The sequence below is a fragment of the Onychomys torridus genome, chromosome 21 (genome assembly GCF_903995425.1).
Source record: "Onychomys torridus chromosome 21, mOncTor1.1, whole genome shotgun sequence".
NCBI classification, from domain to species: Eukaryota; Metazoa; Chordata; class Mammalia; order Rodentia; family Cricetidae; genus Onychomys; species Onychomys torridus.
In genome coordinates, this window is record NC_050463.1 from 8,384,992 (window position 1) to 8,400,883 (window position 15,892).

The 15,892-nt window shown below is 41.0% G+C and overlaps 1 protein-coding gene across 1 annotated transcript; it reads left to right on the plus strand.

The window, feature by feature from the left end:
• Positions 1-226: 226 nt before the first annotated feature.
• Positions 227-14,902, plus strand: LOC118571541 (zinc finger protein 14-like). The gene is given in 5 exon segments (XM_036170570.1): positions 227-350; positions 12,121-12,247; positions 12,460-12,520; positions 13,457-14,204; positions 14,206-14,902. Coding segments are annotated over 5 exon segments (1,536 nt in total). The 5' UTR covers positions 227-329; the 3' UTR covers positions 14,785-14,902.
• Positions 14,903-15,892: the final 990 nt, after the last annotated feature.

Sequence of the window (15,892 nt, forward strand, 5' to 3'; positions counted from 1 at the left end):
GCCATGAAACTTCAGGTTGTGCCCGGTTTGTACCAGCGAAGAGTAGGCTAAAAGTGTCACGAGTGACAGCTGTCTCTTTAGCTGCACTGGCTCGCAGACAAACTGTTTTCCCTTTAGTTTGGTTCATAGGAGGCGGGGAGAATTTTATTCACCAATGAACGACGCTGTTATTCTGCGTCATGAACTGTCCAGTAAGATTCGCAGATAATCGAAGGGTTCCGCCCTTGCTGCCATTTTGGAGCCCGTTTAGCTGCGCGGGAGGGTCGTGGCAGCTTTCCTTCGCGACCGGCACTTCTGCCGATAGCAGGCTCCTTGGAGAGGACACTAGGATGCGTCACAAGCAGAGAATGGTGAGTGTTTCTTCCGCTCCTGGATTCGAGGGGGGCGGGTTTATGACACTCTGGCGGCTTTGACCAGGAGACCAGCCTCCAACCCTGTCCCCCTCTGTGAAGCGGCTTCATCCCAGTCCTCTCTGGGTGAGTCCGAGCCTCCAACTTGAGCCTCTGCAAAAATTGCAGCGTTGGCGGGTTGGTGATGCTGAATCCAAACTGCTGTGAACTGTTGTGGATGGTGAGCGCTGTTGCACGTCTGTCTGCCCGGCTCTTCCTTTTACCCTGCTTTAGTTTTCCTCCGTGATCACCGGGTAATTTTCTTTTTTTGTACTGCCAAGTGAACCCTAGGCTTTATGCGTGTTAGGCAAAGCTTGCTCGCTGTGTGGAGGGCATTTTTTTTTTCTCTTCCGCATCTCCTCGATCTCTCTTTTGATAGCTCCCTCTCTTTTTAATAATAATGCAGGTCAAAATTGTTTTTCTTGATTATAAGGCAAAAAGCGGGATTTTGAAAAGCTTTTCTAGCCTTGTTGATTGTGTGGGGGGGGGGATGCCTGGGGAAAGGGGAGTTCATGTAACCATAATTTTGTTTTGCTCTGGTGGGTTTATCTGAACAGAAAGAATTGGGAGTGAGAGTTCGTCAGTCAGAACTTAATTGGAATACAGTTCTTGGGAGAAAATTAATCTTCAACTCTTTTCTTTCGCCTTCAACTATTTGTTCTCTGTAGACAGTAATTTCTGACCATTGAGAAAGTCTGGGATGGTCAGCCTAAGACAAAGACATTTTTATGTTTTTTTTCTGGTGAAAACGTTTTTGAGCTTGAGTGTGCAATACGTTGAAAAATACTTTATTACTATTAAGTGTGTGTGATACTTCGTGTTGCCACCTCGGCCCTGGCGTGCTTGCAGAGGTCCCAGGTCAATCCTGTATTGTTTTTCTCTTTTTCACTTTTATGTGGCTTCTGGAGATAAAACTCAAGTCATTAGGCTTATTTTGCAAGTTTTTTTTTTTTTTTTAATAGATCAGTTGAGGCATTTGAGACTGTTCCCTCAACTCAACTCTTCTCTTCTCTTCTCTTCTCTTCTCTTCTCTGCTCTGCTCTGCTCTGCTCTGCTCTGCTCTTTTCTCTTCCTCCCTCCCTCCCCCTCTCCCCTCTATCTTTCTTTCTAAAGAGAGGCAAGATACCATGCATCTGGTTTGTCTTAGAACAAAGTATATAGCTGAAGGTGACCTTGAACTTATGATATTCCTGCCTCTCCTCTGGCTTGAGCCAGAATGCTCAGTTTTATGCAGTGCTAGGATGAAATTCAGGTTTTCAGCAGTGGCTGTCAAGCATGTAACAACTGAGCCACCTCCTCAGCCCTAGTGTATTGCTTTTAAACATTTGCATCAGGAAAGCTGATGTACCAAATGACACAATTGTAAATATAAATGTGGAGTGTACATATATATGTATATATGCCAATTAAAAGACAGTGACAGAGTATTGACATAAATAACCATTTCTTCTATAGGAGAAAGGAATAGATATATGTAAATATATGAGAAAAATGAATAGATGGATGAATAGATGGATAGATGGAAGGAAGAAGGGAGGGATAGGGATAATTGTAAGATTTTTCCAGAAGGGAAGAATTGAAATATACCATGGACTGATTGTACAAAAGCGAAAACAAAATCCAGTGGGCGAACTCACTGAAGCTCTGTAACTAGCACCTAGATGCCTCTAATGGAATCATCTCAATTAAAGGGTTTAGATAGTCCTTCTCTTCAGATTGTGTTGCCCGCAGCACACAAAAGCCTCTTTCCTGGACTGTCTGACTCTGCTCCGCATATGCAACTTTCTTTAGTGGGCATCTCATGGCTATGGCTTCTCTCTCCATCACCCTGAGATCTTCATTGTAACGTGGGCTTCATCTTTACTGTGTCACGTTTGTCTGTGGTGGCTCTCTGGATCCATGGTGCAAGATTGCTCAGGTTTGCATCTTTCATGCCCCCCAAAACTAGTACCACCTAAATGACACTTTCAGTTTCAATTTCTTCTTCCATCCCGAGCTGGTACCTGGCCCGCCTGGGCCACAATCGTGTCAGCTTCGGTGTGGTGACCCTATGGAAACTGCCTCTTCAGCAGTGTACTCCCCTGGCTGCAGTCTCAGTTCAGGGGTTTCCTTTCACGTGAACCTTTAATGGGTAGGCTCTTGTCTTCATGTAACTGTTCCTGTTGTTGATCTAGTAGTTGTGATCTTGCCTTCAGTGTGCCCTTCCTAATTTTTGTTATGGCTGGGGACAGGTGTTTGCAGGTTCCTGGCCTCTTACTTAGAGTATTGAAAAGAAAAATGTTTCCATAGATTGGCAAAAGTAGTCAAGTAACTTTATTCAAAGCAAGTCCACATGTCATGTAGTTCACAAACACACAGTGAAGAGTGATAGTGAATTGCATGAATGAGATGCATGGGTGGTTCTCGGTTTTGATGATAGACTTGCATTGGGAAAGCTCAATGTGCATGTCCTCTCTTAAAATGCATCTTCTTCTAATCATATATATGCCCATTTATCCATAGGCATAAATGTTAAATAGACAATTATCCTAAAAGTTCACTTGGAAGATATGGTTTGCTTTATTGCACATGTACTGAAAACTAGTTCAGGCTGCATCAGTCCATAGGTCCTGGACGTGTTCCAAGATATATTTAAGTAGAAACAGGGCTTTGCTAAGGGGTTCCTGAGAGAAGTAACTAATTCCCATTGTTCTAAGCATGTATATGTGCAGTTTAATGGGTTCTTAGGTTGCAAATAGGTTGCTAGCTGCATTGTTTGGATAGTATACTAGTTAGGCTTTTGATTGTTTTGTTTCGTTTTTTGTTTTTCTTTAGTCAGCTTGACACAAGCTAGGGCTGTCTGGAAAAAGGGAACCTTAGGTGAAGGATTGCTTGCAGGCTAGTCTCATTATGTTGAATAATGACTGCTGTGGGATAGGCCAGCTGGCTGTGGGTGGGGCCACCTCTGTGCAGGTGGTCCTGGGTTTTATAACAGCAGACTGAGCAAGCCATGAGGAGCTGGCCAGTAAGCAGTATTTCCTTCATGGTCTCTGCTTCAGTTCCCACTTCCAGGTACCTGCCTTGTTTTGAGTTCCTGCCTTGGCTTCCGTGACCAGAACGTGAAAGTCAAGTGAAATCCTTTCCTTCCCAGGTTGCTTTCCTTCCCAGGTTGTGTTCTTTAACACAGCAATAGAAAACAAATAGAACCACTAGAGATGTATGCACACTCAAGCCAAGGAGAGCCTGAGGTTGTTAAGCTGTTCCCTATGTGTGTCTGGCTCAACTTCTCCTCAAAGACATTTCCCCCTGGAGGAGAGAAGGATGTCATGCTGAATTGGGATGTAGAGATGAGTTGGGCAGAGGTCAAATCTCCTACTTTGTATCTAAAGCTCATACATTTCTTTGGAGAATACCAAGATCCTTCTCTTCTTGTTGATTCAGGGTCAAAGAGATGTTTCCCTGGTCACATGAGAGTCCTTGGTTCTTCCTGGTGTCACCTATGGTTGAAGGACCATCTGTGGGTGGACCTGTTAGATTCTGGATGAAACAAACCATGTGAGCTTATTGAGAATATTCATCTGAGGTCCAAAAGGAAATGAGAATCAGGGAGTGGAGGGGAAGAGTGCCAACAGTATATATTTTGTATTTCAGATTTACTAACATAAAAGGACTTACCTAATAGTACAAGAGTTTTAGATCACACATGCAAGTGGGCAATAAATGGCTAATTTAGAGGGCCCAAGATAAACTTGGCTCTCAGCCTGTATTCTTAGCTTCACACTGTTGTTCATTTGTCTTGTGAAGACTTTAACACACTGACTTTTTCCCTGTGAACTTCAGTTTATCATTCCCCTTGGGGGTCATATATCACATTTGGTGCACAGGGAGGCCAAATATTGTCTTATCAGTGTTAGAAAAGCCCATTCCCAGGATCTAGTGTAGATGAGGATGACAGGCAGGAAAGGATCTTCAGGAGAGAGAAATAGTTCATAAAGCCATATATTTTAAGGAAGAGAAGTTAAAAAATTATTAATAAATGTGTGGCTATTTTGCCTGCATATACCTGTGTACCATATGCATGCCTGGTGTCTCTAGAGATCAGGAGAGGGCATCAGACCCCCTTGAACTGTAGTTACAGATATGTGTGTGCTGGGAATTGAATATGATTCTTCTGGAAGAACAGTCAGTGCTATTAACCTTTGATTCATCTCTCTGGTCCTGGAAGCATGTATCATTTTTTTCTTTCTTCTTTTTGAGACAGGGTTTCTCTGTGTAATAGTCCTGGCTTTGCTGGAACTTCCATTGTAGACCATGCTGACCTCAAACTCACTGAGATCCCCCTGCTTCTGCCTCCTGAATGCTGGGATTAAAGGTGTGCTCCATCACCACCTAGCAGGAAGCAAGTATTTTAATAACCCAAAGTGCTCTGCATGTTTCACCTTGGAGACTACATGCTTTTTAGACATGAAAAAAACTTTTCTTCTCCTCCTCCTCCTCCTCCTCCTCCTCCTCCTCCTCCTCCTCCTCCTTCTTCATCACATAGAGCTATACCAAAGAAAATTCTAAGTGTCTTAGGCAGTTTTCAAAGTATCTACATAAAAGTGTGAGAACCTCTCCCACCAGTGCCATCCACACGGTCTCAGGCCTTGCTCTGCTTATGCAGTTCCTGCATCAGCATTTCCTGATAACTGCAGCTGTCACTCCTTATCAAAGCTGCTTTTTGCAGCAGACAGAAACTATTACAGAAAAGCCCAACTAGTCTAAACACAGAGAAGAACAGACCGTAGGTGTTCAGCCCCAATTGATACATTCATAGTACACCTTAGGTTCAGGGAACATCATGACAGAGGAGACAGAAAGATTTTAAGAGCCAGAGGACCAGAATGGCTGGGGCAAGATAGTGTCTATACAATAGGGATCTTATAAAAACACTGAAATCTCAACAATATGGTCACCTAAGCAAGACCTACATAATACCAGTTGACATGCCAACATGTCATAGGGGAAATGTCTTAAGGCCCCACCTGTAGATGAAGAGATACAGGCAAGTAATGGCTACTAAAAGAGGGAGAGAATTAATTGGTCTTCTTCAGGGATAAGCCCTCTCATAGGCTATGCAATGTCAAGTGGTCAGCCCTAAATCTCCAAATGCATACAGGTAATACTAAATGGATTTGTGTGTGTGTGTGTGTATATATATATATATATATATATATATATATATATATATATATATATATATATATATATATATATATATAAAACTAGTGAAGAGATAATGAATTTGAGCAGGGTGTGGAAGGAGTTGGTAGGGAAATGTTAAAGGGTGAGAAAGGTGGAAATGTTAAAAATCTACTACTTGTGTATGAAATTCTCAAAAAAATTAAAAATTGAAGAGAGATTTGAGAAATATTAAAATGTGAGTGCCAGCAAGATGGCTCAGTAGGTAAAGGCCCTCACCACCAAGCCTGACATGAGTACAGTTTCTAGAACCCACAGAGTGGAAGGCTAGAGCCAACTCCTTTAACTTGTCCTCAGACCTCCCATCTGCACTCCCTGGCACACAAGCCATACACACAAAGAAATACTATATAAATAGATAAAATAGAATGGAAATAGGATGTGAATTGGAAATGTTGTTAGAGCTTAATTACTTGGGGTGTCTAATGTCATTGTTGAAGATGAGTATCACCCAGCTTTCTAAAGTCCATGAGAATGTGCCTCAGAAATTGACAGAAAGCTGAGATGAGAAGTGTGAATCTAAGAGTTTATGTCTCCGAAGTGTTAACAGCACAGGAGGTGGTTTGAAGTACCTGGTAGAATCCTTTCCTTCCAGGGTGGAAGGAATTGTTGTTGCCATGTATTTTAGTCATTAAGGTTTCCTCCTCCTCTTTCTCCTCCTCCTCCTCCTCTCCCTCCTCATTTTTTGTTTTTGCTTTGAGACAGGGTCTTACTACATAGCTCTGGCTGTCCTGGAACTCACTGTGTAGACCAGGCTGGCCTGAACTCACATATCTACCCACCTCTGCCTCCCAGGTGCTGGGATTAAAGGAATGTGTTGTGTTGGTTTTGTTTTTATATTTGGAGTGTAGGCTACCCAGACTTTCTCTTTCTTTTTTTCTTTTTTCTGTTCTTTTTTTTTTTTTTTTTTTTTTGAGACATGGTCTCACTATGTACCTCTGGCTGTCCTGAATCTCACTATGTAGACCAGATTGGCCTCAAACTCACAGAGATCCACTTGTCTCTGTCTCCTCAGTGCTGGGATTAAAGGCATGTGCTCCTCAGTACTTCTTTTCTGAGGAGGTCATGGATGTTTTCTAAAAGATGTACACCTTAGATTCTGGAGAGCTAATGAGAATATCTGGCTAAGGCAACACGAGCTTTACTCAGTTTTTATAGTTAGTGCCTCTTGTCTATTTAATCATCAGTCTAAATGACTGAAGGTCATAGACACAAAGTATTGTGTAATTGGCCACATTTTACAAATAGATTCAAATATTTGTGATACAGCAGAAATACAGGAACATTTCTTTCTAACAGAATTCTTTCTATTGTTCTGGCAGTGGTCAGCCAGCAAGTGAAGCTTTATCTGAGTGGAAAAGCATAAATCATATAAACTGAGTATTTGGGTAAAGGTTGATCATGAAGTCTTGGCTAATTCAGTAAAAGGAGAAAACATAAAATCCTTGTTGATTGATCCCATTTTTGGGAAACTATTACTAAGTACAGACAAGTATTTAAGAAAACCTTATTATTGTAAACTGAATCAGATATCAGTTTATACCTAGAAATACTGTATTCATTAGGTGGGAAGGGGACAGCAAAGCATTGTTCTAGATCTCAGTATTATCTGATGACATTTGTAGCTTTTGGGCATGATGGTAAGGGATTCTCCTTGGAGACATGGACCACTCAGGAGTGTGTCATTCACAGTATCAAGGACAAGTTTGGGGTTCCCTTCTTTTTGGGTCCCCCTGATTCCTTGGTAAATGGAGGAGTCTTGGTAGAGGACCATGATGGCAGAGGGAGTCTCACACCATTTTCCTTGTCTTCTACAGAAAAGATCTAGGTGAAAAATAGTATTGTAGTTGAGGCTGCAATTTTGGGATCATATCTGTGGACCCCATTTTGTCCTGGGTCTAGGCAGTATAATGATTATATGTGACACCTTTTATCTGGGTCAAAATTTTGCCAGTGACAGGAAGAACAAATTTGGCACTACAGACAAGTAGTTTCCCATGGCAACTTGTAACAGGAAGGAAGAAATGGAGAGTCTTCCACAGTTTCCTCTGAAATGGTGAGTTCCCCTTAAATAGGGAAGATCAGAATGTAGATTCTAGGACTTCCCCATGTAGAATCTCTGCTTTGGATGCTGAACATCTTTAGGTGTTGTGCCTGTAATAGATGCCGTATCTCTTTTGTGTTATTTTCATAGCTCTTTGTGAGTTCCTCCATAATCTGTCCTTTTGTGAGTGTAGTACTACTCATGAAGACAGTGGCTTTTGGCTAAGGTCCTGTTGGAGCACATAATCCTACAACAGACATCTTGAGAAAGACATTATCTCATGTATTGAGCTACTCCCTGATTGAGAGTTGGTGGAAAGGTTGTAGCTATGATTAGGCATGTAGGCTTATAATCATTATAAGCATCGGATTGGTGCTAGGGAGAGATGACTCACTGGTTAAGATGGCTCAGTGGTTAAGAGGTTGTCTTGGAGAGGACCCAAGTTCTATTCCTAGCACCTACAATTGTCTGTAACTTCAGCTCCAGGGGATCAAATGACTCTTTTGGTCTCTGGACACTGCATTCATGTGCATATTTTCACACACAGACACAGACATACATAAACATACAATTAAAAGTAAAGTAAAACCTTAAAAAATAGGGTCCTTGGCAGGCCATCTACTTACCTAGTAAGTCAGTGAAATGCTATCCTCCAAGAACACTTGTTTCCTCAGGGTTTCAATAGGAAATTAGAATGAAAATCCGTAAGATGCTTATTTTTTCACTAATTGAGTGATAGAGTTAGGCTGTCTTACTATACAGAAAAGACAGGATATCTGAACCCCTGACTAGTGGCAGATGTCCTAATGGCTCTTGATTCTTAGACCCTGCACACTGAGAAAGACAACAGACCTTTAAAGGTAAAAGGAATAGCTAAGGGAAAGTAGAGTATCAAAGAATCCTCACTCAGGGGCTTGCTTCCTATAGGTTGGGGCTTAGGAAAGCAGTCTATTGCTGTGATGAAACACCATGGCTAAAACTTGGGGAGGAAAGGGTAGATTTGGCTTGCATATCTTGAATCACAGTCCAGTGAAGGCCAATGCAGGAACTCAAACTAAGTGAGAACCTGGAGGCAGGAGCTGATGCACAGGCCATGGAGGGGTGCTGCTTACTGGCTTGCTCTCATGGTTTGCTCAGCTTGTTTCCTTATATCACACAGGATCACCAACCCAGGGATAGCACCCCCCTGTCTTATGGAGACAATTTCTCAATTGAGGTTCCCACTTCTCGGACAACTCCAGCTTATGTCAAGTTGACATAAAACTGCTGTGGGATGTTCTGTATGTCAAATGTGTTGCTCTGTTGGTTAAAATAAAGTGCTGATGGGCCAGTAGTCAGGCAGGTAGGATAGGGTAGGTGGGACAAGGAGGAGGAGAATTTTGGGAAGTGAAGGCTGGGGCAGAGAGACACCGCCAGCCACGACCAGGACAAGAAAGATGTAAGGTACTAGTAAGCCACGGGCCACATGGCAAAGTATAGATTAATAGAAATGAGCTAAATATAAGAGTAAGAGCTAGACAGTGGTAGGCCTAAGCTAATGGCCAAGCAGTTTAAATAATATAAATGTCTGAGTGTTTATTTTATAAGTGGGTTGTTGGACTAACAGGGCTTGGCAGGGGCTGGAGAGAAGGTCTCCAACTACATAAAACTAGCATACCTTAGCTGTGGTAGCCTGCTTTCTTTTGTTCTCAGGGCCGTTTTTCCTCTTCATCTCCCCCAAATTTGATTTGGTCAGCTCTATAATCCTTTGTAATTGTCACAGGTAATCTGCCCATGAAGATTTTTGGGGAGTGTGTGTGTGTGTGTGTGTGTGTGTGTGTGTGTGAGAGAGAGAGAGAGAGAGAGAGAGAGAGAGAGAGAGAGAGAGAGAGAGAGAGAGAGAGGCCTGAGTGTCTCCAACTTGAACATTAGAACTATTCAAGCCATGGCATGTCAGACACATGTAAGAATAGAAAAAGAGAAAATGAAAAAAATTGGAGGAAAAAACTATTAAATTAAAAGTAGCAGAATTTAGCTTTGGACCAGAGAGGAGAAACACTACTAGGATTCAGGAGAATGTATCTTGTTCTAAGGTTTCTGGATCAAGTCATTGAATAATCATTTGGCTTGCTCTCAGTCTCATCCAGTCCTTGGATAAGGAGGCAGCTGCCGATCCCCTCCTCCTTGTTTTGTGTCCTTTCTTTCCCTCCTAGTCATTTGCTTTGCCTGTGAAAGCACAGCACAAGAGTACAAATGTTCTCACTGTCTGAGTATCAGGTACTTTATAATCTAGAGCCATGTGAAGCTCAGAAAAAGCAAGGTGAGAAAGAGGATTTTATTGGTTTTGAGACAGTGTCTCCCTATGTAGCTTTGGCTGTCCTGGAACTCACTATGCACTATGTAGACCAGGCTGACCTCCACCTCACAGAAATTGCCTGCCTCTGGCTCCTAAGTGCTAGAACTAAAACCCTGTGCCACTACCTGAGGAAAACTCTTAATATTCAATCTGCTCTAGGAATAGGTCAGCTCCAAAGAGCAGAAATAATTTCAGAGAATCCAGAGGACCCATGTTTTAATTTTGGGATAGCAAAATGTAGCAGAATCACTTCAAATGAACAAATATATAATCAAAGGAAACAATGGAAAGGAGAGAGAGAGAGAGAAAAAAAAAACATTTTCTATAAATTCCAAGTAACTGTGGACTTAGGTTCTGCAGCTCCACAGAGCAGAAACTATCCTAAGGAGAAGAGCGGCAATATTTGTTTTTCATGTCGGGACAGAGAAAGCTGTTGCTTTCCTTTATTCCCTCTTCCTGCCTTCTCTATGCCAGGTGAAGCAACTGGCAGAGAACATCTGTCCCCAGCCACTCTGTTCTTTAGGACAGGGAGGCCTCAGCTTGGTGACTTTTTTTTTTTGGTTATGAGTTTAGCCTTTAACAGTTGATTGACCTCTTCAGCCCTTGAAGACCCTTTTTGACCAAATTGATTACGTTGATTCGTTATTGTAGCCATAGATATCAGTATGAAAAAATTGTTAGAAAGTAGTGAGGGTAAGTTTTAGTAGTAAGAGAGGAAGACTTTGTTTTCTTTCCCTGTCAGATTTGCCAAATATGTTACTGGAAGATGGGGGTCTGAACGTGGTGTTCCCAAGTTCTATTTATTTTATTTTACTTTAGTTTATGTGTCTGCTAGCCTGAGTACAAATATGTATACTAAATCCAGAGGTCAGAAGAGGGTGTTGGATCCCCTGGAAACAGAGTTACAGGTGTTTGTGAGCTGTCAGGTGGGTGCTGAGAATTGAACCTGGATCCCTGGAAGAGCAGACAGTGCCCTTAACTGCTGAACTATGTCTCCAATCCTCATTTCTCGTCCTTTGCATGTGTTTAGACCAGTGGTTCTCACCTTTCCTAATGCTGTGACCCTTCAATACAGTTGCTCATATTGTGGTGAACCCCACCCATAACATCTTTGTTGCTACTTCATGACTGTACTGTTGCTAGTTATGAATTGGAATGTAAATAGTGGTGTTTGCTGATGGCTTTAGGTGACCCCTGTGAAACGGTTGCTCAACCCCAAAGGGGTCATGACCTACAGGTTGAGATCCACTGGGGTACTCAAGGGCCCAAATTATTGTTTGACGCCTCCTTTTAGTATGTGGTTGAAAAGAAGTTTAATTGCTAAGGTGTGTATCATGTGCTTTATTGTTTTGATAGGCTTCTATTTTGTAAGCTTTTGCTCACTGCAATTGTTCCTTCCTCTAATGTACTTGATTTTAGTCCTATGCTAGCCCAGTTATGATAAGCATAAAATAATATATAGAAGTATCTCTAGAGATTCATTTTGTGAACATAATATACCTTTTTGTGCATGCACTCAAAATTAGTTCATTGCCCACAGGTATCTAAAGCAGTGCACAATCTATTTGAATAGAAACATGGTAATAAAGGAAATGTTTTAATTGTATAAAGCAGGTATACTCCTGGTGAATGTAGGGTTTCTAAGTTGCTAAGTACTTGGTAGGTGCATCATTCCCAGAGGAGTGTTTGCATAGCCCAAGTCAAGAGAGTCCCTTTTGCTAATATAGTCACTGTGCTAATAGCGTGCCTCACTATCGTCCCACTGCTCCATGCTAATCTCTTTAACAGTCATGGCAGCCTTGTCATCTGTATTCGCTTTGTCCAAAATTTTAAGCTTTTTTACACTTTTTTTTTCTGTATCAAGTTATTTCATTTTCTTTAAATTCAACTTCTTTCAGGTCATCAGGCTCTGGGCAGAATGAAGCCAAATTTTAGGTAAAACACAAATAGCCTCTATCATTGTTTCCCTTTGAAACATTTTCCCTTAGCATTCTCATGTTTCAAGCTTCTGTCAAAATGGCCAGTTAACCTCTGCTTTCAGCGTACTAGAGTGTTCCCAACATCTTTCATGACTATAGATCCTGTCAAGTTAGCAGTTAATTTTTGACTATCTTTCATGTGAATTATTTCAGGAGTCAGTGACCTTTGATGATGTGGCTGTGAACTTCACCCTAGGAGAGTGGGCTTTGTTGGATTCTAGTCAAAAGAAGCTCTACAGAGATGTGATGACAGAAACCTTTATGAACCTGATCTCCATAGGTAAAAAATATACTATGATTTCTTCACTTATTTAATTAGAGAACAGCTGTTTCTTGCTCATCTGTATGGATACATGAGTTGAAATATTGGAAGGGAGCTTCATGGTAAATGTAGCATTCCTCATCATTGTAAATAACAAAACGTAGAATAATAATAAGTTTTTGTATGATATTAAATTAAATCATAATGATATCTTTGGGTTTGCTTTTTAGGTAAAACAAAGGAAAAAGAAAATATTGAAGACATCTACCAAAATCTCAGGAAAAATGTGAGGTAATACACACTCCAAGAGAGAGGAATTTTTTTAATCAAATATTTGCCAGTGATAGGAAATCTGAGAAACAAGCAAATGATCCAGTACATCTTGGTGCAATTGATTTAATCTCAAAATTTTTCTACAAGTGCATTGACTTGAAATTCAGAATTAGAGGATGCCAACTTTGTAGTGTATGAATATTGCCAAAATGTGCAACATTAACCTATGTAAGACTTGTTTTCGGGCTGCAGAGATGGCTCAGAGGTTAAGAACACTGACTGCTCTTCCAGAGGTCCTGAGTTCAATTCCCAGCAACCACATGGTGGCTCACAACCATCTGTAATGAGATCTGGTGCCCTCTTCTGGCCTGCAGTCATACATGCTGTATACATAATAAATAAATAAATCTTAAAAAAAAAAAAAAAAAAAGACTTGTTTTTGTGTTTCATTGTCCCCAAATTGTCCTTCATACAGAAAATTATTTAGTGTATTTTATCAAGTTACCTTTCAGCTTTGGGTGTAAGGTATGTGAAGTAAAATGAGTTTCAGATTTAGATTGAAACCTATTATCAATCAATCACATAAAGTATGTTCAGCTGTTTCAAAACCCATAATGTTTGACGCACACCATTTTTCATTGAAAATATTCAACTTTGTTAACTGTGGTACACAGGGTATTTATGAAATGCCTGAAAACAGGAGTATTTAAGAACTCTATATGTTTGTGCTATTTTCAGGACCTTGGCTGAATGTTCAGTTCATTTATGTTTATAAATCTTATGGAAGCAAAATCAGCAGTGTCAGTCTCCTTCCCCAGGGTCTTTGTGTATGGCCCAGATGGACTTAACACTTCCTCCCTCTAGAATACTATAATAACAGTGGCATAACGCCCAGCCTCCAGCACTGCTCTTGGTGAAGTCTAAGTGTAGTTATGCTTTTCTCATCTTTTACAGAGCTCAGGTGGCTGAGAGAAACTGTGACTATGGAGATGATGGTCAGTGTGGAGAAACCCAGCACCAGATTCCAGAGCATATTGTTCAAAGAGACATGCTTCCAGAAGTAACAATATATAAAAATGGTGTGCTTGCAAGAGACATCATTGTTCATTCATCCTCACATGTACACCCCAGCTATGAAATTACAGAAAAACCCTATGAGTCTCAGGAACAAATGGAGAAAACTTTTACACATGAAAAATGTTGGAAAGATTTGACTTATTCTGAGTCCTTTCAGACAAATCAAAGTTCTCCTAGAGAGACAGCCTATCAAAATAAGCAATCTAATGAAGTCTGTAGGAGTCTCATTTCTGATCAGTGTTGTGAGAGAATTCACACTGGAGATAAACTCCACAAATGGAAGCAAGTTGAGAAAGCCTTCTGGAGGTACAGTTATGGTCAAATATATGAAAAAATCACCATTGGAGAGAAACCGTTTATGTGTAAACAGTATGATGAAGCCTTGGTTAATTCCAGTCACTTTATTAAACATGAAATAATTCACCCTGAAGAGAAATGTTATACATGTAAGCAATGTGGGAAAGCATTCAGATATTCCTCATCCCTCCAGAACCATGAAAGAATTCATAGCGGGGAGAGGCCATATGTGTGTAAACAATGTGGAAAAGCATTCATTCGTTCCTATGACCTTCTCATCCATGAAAGAATTCACAGTGGAGAAAAACCTTATACTTGTGAGCATTGTGGGAAAATCTTTCACCCATTATAGTGGCTGGTACAGTCATGAAAGGATTCACACTAGAGAAAAACCCTATGTTTGCACACAGTGTGGGAAAGCATTTTCATGTTCTACATCATTTCGGAGGCATGAAAGAATTCACACTGGTGAGAAACCATATATATGTAAGCATTGTGGAAAAGCCTTCACCCATTCAAGTGCTCGTTACATTCATGAGAGAATTCACACTGGAGAGAAACCCTATGTTTGCAAGCACTGTGGAAAAGCATTTCTTCGTGCCAGTCATCTTAACAACCACGAAAGAATTCACACTGGAGAGAAACCCTATGTTTGTAAGCATTGTGGGAAAGCCTTCATCCAACGTGATGCTTGTTATAATCATGAAAGAATTCACACTGGAGAGAAACCATATGTATGTAAGGAATGTGGGAAAGCATTTAGGATTTCCACATCCCTTCGTGACCATGAAAGAATTCATACTGGAGAAAAACCTTATGTATGTAATTATTGTGGGAAAGCATTTAGGGTTTCCACATGCCTTCACAAACATGAAAGAGCTCACATGGAAAAGAAACCCAGTGGGTAGGACTTCAAACTATATACATCATGTGGAATTGTCTTTGGTCAACTTGCTGTTATGGTGGGGTATGGAAAAAAATGGCGTGGAGGGCCAGGGAGATGGCTCAGGGGTAAAAGCACTTGCCACCAAGCTTGATAAACTGAGTTGGGTCCCCAGAACCCATGTGAAGGGAGACAACTGACCCCCAAGTTTTCCTCTTACTTGCACACGTGCCGTCATTTGCATACACATCTCCCACACATGCATAAACAAATGGATATTTTAAAATACTTTTTTTTTTTTTTTTGAGACAGGGTTTCTCTCTGTAGCCCTGACCATCCTGGAACTTGATCTATAGACCAGGCTGGCCTCAAACTTGGAGATCCACCTGCCTCTTCCTCCTGAGTACTGGAATTAAAAGTCTGCACCACCACAGCCAGTCTTTAAAATACATTTTCAAAATATTTTTTAATTTTTAATTATGTGTAGGTGTGTGGGTATGTGCATGTGAGGGTAGTGTGTACAGAAGCCAGAGGTGTCAGATTCCCTTGGAGCTGAAGTGACAGGTGGCTGTGGGCTACCCAATGTGAGTGCTGGAAATCCAGTTTAGGTCTGCTGGAAGAGCAATATCTATACTCTGAGCTGCTGAACCATCTTTCCAGCCCCATAAGTATATTTTTATAAAAATCTGGAAAGAGCTGGAATAGGAGGCCTGACAATGTGTAAATTTGGACACATCCAGAATGTGACATTGGATGAAAACCATTTCTATTAAATGTGCTAAGGCACATTTTTTAAATACTATGTTTTACATAGATTACACTGGGTTTGGTCCTCAGCTCGGACAAAACCAAACAAACAAAAGAAAATACAGTTTATGAAGATTACATTTTTGTGGGTGTATGTACTTGTGTGTACACATGCCAGAGTGCACATGTGGAAGTAGACAGCTTTCAGGAGTCTCTTCTGCTGTTTCCACTATGTAGGTCCTAAGAAGGAACTCAGGTCATCTGAGTTCAAAACAAGTTCCTTAACCTGTGAACAGTCTTGCTGGCCCTGGTGCATGCCTTTTACTCACTAGGGAAGTAGAGGCTATAGAGTTACAACATCAAATACAGTTAGGAACCGTTTCCAA